Raw genomic sequence first — 6,000 nt, 5'->3', positions numbered from 1 at the left:
CTTACTTGGATGCAATGCAATTTCCCATAGGCAACCCAGTAAGTTGCTAACAGGTTAGGAACAACACCTTTGAGAAATGCATCCCTGGTCAGCCAATGCCAGAGCCATCATTAACCAATGAATGTAATTGAAGCAATGAATCAATTAAACGAACTATTTAAAACCTTAGTGAGCCTTAGTTGGATGTTCACCCAAAGCATCCATACAGCAACTGATATCAGCTGTAGCCACCAGGTTGATTAAGAGGGAAGCATATAAAAGCTGAGTTTGGTGGTGTGGACAACACAGCTTGGTTTCTGGGACTGCTATGATGTTCAGGTAAAAGGGCTTGTGTGTTTTTAATGTTTTTGAAACAACAATAATAGCCTTTTCCCTTGCATGGCAAATGTGGTTTTATCATAGTTTGTGTAGTCTTTGTCTTTGAAGTTGCTTTTCTGTTAAGGTAGAAATGGTCACTGTGTTTTGCAGGTTCTCTTGGATTTGCCTCCTCTTGGTGCATGGCATCTGCTCTCAGCAGCTACACCAAGGTATAGTAGACATTGGTCTTTAAAAAGATGAATAATGACCTTAAACTTGTGGCTTATATTTAATATTGATACTTTCTTTCTCCCCAGGGATGGGCTTTCCCCAAGGTTTTGGGTTTCTGGGCTCCATGAAGGCAATGAGTGATCTTGATGCAACTAAGAGTGGAGCTAATCCAAGTACCAGTGAACCTGTAACGGGCAATGTTGGTGGAGCTAAAGGATCCACCACTTCCACTCAAGACATGGTACAGATGCCAGGACACTCAAATGGGGGCCCAGGTATCCCATGGATGGCAGTTCCCATGCTTCAAACAGGCTTCTATGGCATGCACCAGGCAGGCCAGCAGGGGGCTTCATCTGGCGCTACTGGTGGGGGTCAGAAAACTCAGTCTGTCAGCCAGACAGTCCAGGCCCCGGCAATGATGAGTCAGGTGACTATGCAAATGCCAAAGCAGCAGACCCAGGCCCCAACCCAGATGTCCCAGGCGCCTGTTCAGATGTCTCAACAGCAAGTCCAAATGCCCCAGGCTGCAGCACCCCAACAGCAGGCTAAGGTGCCCCAAAGCAGCTCCTCTTCAGTTCCCATGCTTCCAACAGGCTTCTATGGCATGCACCAGGCAAGCCAGCAGGGGGCTTCATCTGGCGCTACTGGTGGGGGTCAAAAAACTCAGTCTGTCAGCCAGGCAGTCCAGGTCCCAGCAATGATGGCCCAGGTGGCCATGCAGATGCCAAAGCAGCAGGCCCAACCCCCAGCCCAGATGTCCCAGGCCCCTGTTCAGATGTCTCAACAGCAAGTTAAAATGCCCCCGGCTCCAGCTCCCCAACAGCAAGTCCAAATGTTCCAGGCTGCATCACCCCAACAGCATGGTAAGGTGCCCCAAGGCAGCTCCTCCACAGCGTCTGCTTCCACTGGGAGTAGCTCATCAGGTATGGCCCAGATGTACCAGGTCCTTGCTCAGATGGCCCAACAGCAAGCCCAGGCCCAGATGCAGGCTGCAGCTCAGATTGCACAACAGCAAGCTCAGGCCGCAGCTCAAATGGCCCAGGCGCCAGTCCAGATGACCCAACAACAAGCCCAGGCGCCAGTCCAGATGTCCCAGGCGCCAGTCCAGATGTCCCAGGCGCCAGTCCAGATGTCCCAGGCGCCAGTCCAGATGGCCCAGGCGCCAGTCCAGATGGCCCAGGCTTCAGCTCACCAACAGCAGGCTAAGGTGCCACAGGCTGCAGCTTCTGTGAGTTCAGGCCCTACTGGTTCCACAGGTGCAGCATCCCCTTCAGCTGGGGCTGAGGCTGCCTCATCAAGCCAAGATCGCTTTATCACTCTAACCGCACCATCAGGCTTCCAAACCACTTATGTTGTGCGGTCTTTCCATCGCTACTCGCGAGGCAAGAGGGTCTTTTCCCAAACCACCTACATCCCCCTGGACTTCCCTCCTCCTATTGAGACTGCTGATCCTGAACAGAAGACCCAGGATGGAAGGTAGAATACGTATGCATGAAACATTTAAAAATATATATTGCTTGTTTCAACTTCAAGTCTTTGTTTAACATGCTGCCATGCTAGAACATTGTCTTAGTTGGTGTGGTATGATTCATAATGTGAAATGACGTGTGTGTGTGTGTGTAGTAGTAGTACTTTGGATAGATTTCTAATCAATTGGCTACTTCAAATAATTATTTTATCCCAAATGCTATACACACATGGAACATTAATTTCTCGTATGGAATATGCACTTTGTTCCCTCTTTTCTAGAGAGCCTGATGCTCCTGCACCAGCTGATGCGAAAGGCCAGGCTGTACTCCCTGCAAGGTGGCACACATTAACTTGAATTTGAGAAACTATTGATCTGTTGTGAAAATTCAGTATTGTAGTTAATGTTTCTCCTTTTTCTCCATTGCAGGAAGGGATGAGTCGCTGTTCCCCAAGCTCGGGAGTGCAATTTGTATGGATAAGTGCATTGAATTGAATAAATGGGCAATTTTAAATATTTTTGTCTTCCTCCACTTTTGTCTAAAAGTATGACTTTAATCACACAACCTAGATCATTATTTGTGAAGGTTTAGTTTAATTGAACACTGCATTTTGAGAATTCTAACTCAAGCAAGTTGTTTTTTTTCTCTGCTGTAATGGTTGATCATTGGAAGGTATCAATGGGTTCTTATCTGACTTGAGTTCATTTAATGGCTACGTGTTTGTTTATTTGAAGAGTTCAGATGCAAAAGCCCCTATGTGCCATTTCAGAAAATAATCTTAATTCATTTTTATTTAATACAAAGCTATCAAAATTGCACGTTTTTTTATTTTATTTAGGCAATATAACTATTTATATGTATTATCAAGTACATGAATGTAAACCAAACCAACAACTGGGTTCTCTAATAATATAGAAGTGCAGGTCTTCAGAAATGGAGTTAGGGGGTTTTGCATCTGAACTCTTCATTTGTTTTGCTTGCTCTGCACAAGTGGTCTCGCTGTGGGCACCCACACTGCTAGGCGTTCATACATTTGTCATTCAGAGACTGCATTCCTAGTCAAACGGGTTACAAAAATTGTTTGCGTTCAATCATTCGAAGTCATCAGTTGCTGCACAAAATGCTGACTTGGCACGTCCAGATGGTTATTTTTCTGTAATGGACTCCTAATATAATGGGCTGGGCTGACAACAATCCACACTGGACAGGATCATTTTGAATAGTCTTATTTAGCTGTGGCAGAATGTCCTGAGTAGACCATCAGAGTTCTGCTACTGAGACTTCTGGACATGTCCACCAAGACGTGGGTGCTAGGACCAGGGATGTTGTGCAGGGTACTGCTCCCTCAACTCTTTTACCATGCTGAATTCTGGCTGAGGGCCTTGCAAAGTCCAAATGCAAACAAAGATTGAAGTTTCATCTACAGGAAGTTGGTTACACAATATTTTGGCCTTTTACTAGTAATGGTGTTGGACTTTTTTATTTATTTTTTTAAATGTGTTTTTTTTTTTCTTCTAGATTTTCAGGTTTTGCTAATTTTTTTGCATGCTAAAAAAGTCATCTTTACCTTTTAGGCCTACTTGTGTTAAAGGTCTAGTTGCATGCATTGCAGAGCAGATGACTATCTTCCTATATGTAAAATGTCACCAAGCATTTGACACCATCTATATAGTCGTCACCTCACTTTCTCTGGTCTGGCTGAAATCATTAGATAATCACATCTATTTCAAGCTAATGAACACAACATATTGACGCTTTAAATGTCATTAACTGACAACCAATTTCTGAGGAGTTGAATCAAGTTTGTCCATGTTCCTTTACCGAGTTGTCTCAGGTCACAGATCTGCCCATGCATGGGTACATGCAAAAGGTTTGTCATAAATCTGGAGTGAGGTCTCTGAATGGATGTGTGCATTGCACATTACCTGGCTATTTATTTAATAACAAATGTGAAGCATTTTTGTCTATGCTTTTTGTTTGTGTCTATAGAAATGTTTTTCAATGACCTAAAGGTGTCTAGTTAAAAAGGTTTACTTCACTTTACAGCCAAAGGTTTGGCAGTGACTGTTTTCTGCCATACTGGTTGATCATTGGAAAGTATCGATGGGTACTTCAGTTCCCTTAATGGCTCCACATATTCTGTATTTGCTTGACTCGCTCCTTCACAACTGCTTTTGCTGATAGTACTCAGACAATGCTACCTGTAGGCCTTGATGCCTCAGCATTTTTCTTAACTCTTAACTGTCCCCTTTGCCATGGGCCTCACTGTGCACACATGCCCAATGATGGAACTTTTTTTGACAGTATTTGTAAATTCAGAGAAGGCAATCCCTGAATTCAAAGTAGTTGGGTTTTTCCTTTTTGTCACTGAGCTAAAAGAAACTAACAAGCTACATGTTCTGGGGTTAATGAATTGACTCGCAGGCCTCCAAATGGACTAATCAAATTATGTTTTTCGTAATGGTGTGAGATTTGAAATAAAAATATTGACTGACCAAACGTTTAAATTATTATTTGTGTTAAGTGGCCCTGAGGAAAGTAAAATAATTATTCAGACATCAGTGCAACATTTTTTTGTTCTAGGATCGGCTTTTCCGCCAAAAGAAAGGTACCGCCATGGGGGCTGCGTATGCACCTAATTTTGAAGGCCTCTTCATGGGACTTTGGGAAGATCAATACATCTTTGGTGACGTGAACCCATTCAAACAGTGCATCAGATGGTATGGAAGATTTATTGATGATCTTTGCTTCATTTTTTCAGGCCCTTTAGAGCAACTCAAAGAATTCCATCAGTTCTTGAACTGTTCAAATCCAAACATCAAGCTCAGTCTTGAATACAGCCAGTCAGAAATACACTTCCTGGACCTTAACATCACAGTGGATGAACAAGGTTACCTACACACATCCATTTTCAGGAAGGTAACTGATAGGAACACCATTCTACACGCTGACAGCTTTCACCCCAACAGTCTCATCACAAACATCCCCTACGGCCAATTTCAAAGAATACGCAGAATCTGTGATTCTGAGATTGACTTTGATGTACAAGCTGACGACATGTACTCTCGTTTTCAACACAGGGGGTACCGGAAAAAAAATCTAGATACAGCTTTGGGTAAAGCAAAAGCACTAAATAGGAAGGACTTATTCAAGAAAACTCACCGCAAAAGAAAATCTGGAAAAATGTTCTTCACCACGCAATATAGCTCACTGTCATACAAGATCAAGAGGATTATCAACAGAAACTGGGGCATTCTTGATGGTGATCCCTCCTTACGTGAAGTGTTCTCTGAGCGCCCCCTAGATTCCTTTAGGAGGGCTCCCACACTGAAAGATAGGTTAATGAGAAGTTACCTCCCTGCATCCAAACCTCCCTCTCATTTCCCAAAGCCAAAAGGCACATACAGATGTGGCTCATGCAACCACTGTGATAACATATCTCGCCAGAGCGCTTTTATGGATGTTTTCAGTGAAAAGGTGTATTACTGTGTGGCCTGCGTTATCTCTTTACCGTAATATTTTTAAGATTTTTGATATTTTTAAGATGTTTAGTGACTACGCCACTCTCATTTGTTAGGGTGAGAGAACCCAACCATCAAACACTTGATTTGACTCCCCGCAACAGGTTAGTGAATAACAAGGGATACAACTGTCATACAATTCAGAGTTCTTTTTATTTTCTTTCTTTTCGTAATGAATCTCTTCTTTCTTATCGTAATGAATCTCTGTACATAAAGTATGCCTCACGGGCTCAGTCAAATATGAAAATAGAATATGAACCTTTTACAGTATTTATAGGCACGTCATCTCAAGATACAGAAATGTGCAAATGTGCTAGTTATGCAAAAGTGCTAATGGCAATTGGCAATTGCACGAGGGGTAGACCAAATAACAAAAATTGCACGGCAAACAAAATTAGTAAAGCAAATTGTACAAAAGAAAACAAACTGCCAAAAGGGCAAAATTGGTAATGGCCACCACACACACACACAAGCCTGTTAGA

At 43.0% G+C, this 6,000-nt stretch overlaps 1 protein-coding gene across 1 annotated transcript; it reads left to right on the top strand.

Moving 5' to 3' along the window:
* The first annotated feature begins 262 nt into the window (after window positions 1-262).
* LOC134449117 (uncharacterized) lies at window positions 263-2,512 on the top strand. Its single transcript, XM_063198914.1, has 5 exons — window positions 263-318; window positions 469-527; window positions 615-2,004; window positions 2,278-2,334; window positions 2,426-2,512. Exons 1-5 carry the CDS (start codon window positions 308-310, stop codon window positions 2,433-2,435), a joined length of 1,527 nt encoding a protein of 508 aa, XP_063054984.1. The 5' UTR covers window positions 263-307; the 3' UTR covers window positions 2,436-2,512.
* Window positions 2,513-6,000: the final 3,488 nt, after the last annotated feature.

This window comes from Engraulis encrasicolus, chromosome 5, assembly GCF_034702125.1.
Source record: "Engraulis encrasicolus isolate BLACKSEA-1 chromosome 5, IST_EnEncr_1.0, whole genome shotgun sequence".
NCBI lineage: Eukaryota > Metazoa > Chordata > Actinopteri > Clupeiformes > Engraulidae > Engraulis > Engraulis encrasicolus.
This window is presented reverse-complemented; position numbering and strand designations above follow the sequence as displayed.

Coding starts and splice junctions, on each gene's coding strand:
- LOC134449117 (XM_063198914.1), top strand. Junction 528..614: donor CTCTCAGCAGCTACACCAAG/GTATAGTAGACA, acceptor CTTTCTCCCCAG/GGATGGGCTTTCCCCAAGGT. Junction 2,005..2,277: donor CAGAAGACCCAGGATGGAAG/GTAGAATACGTA, acceptor CCTCTTTTCTAG/AGAGCCTGATGCTCCTGCAC.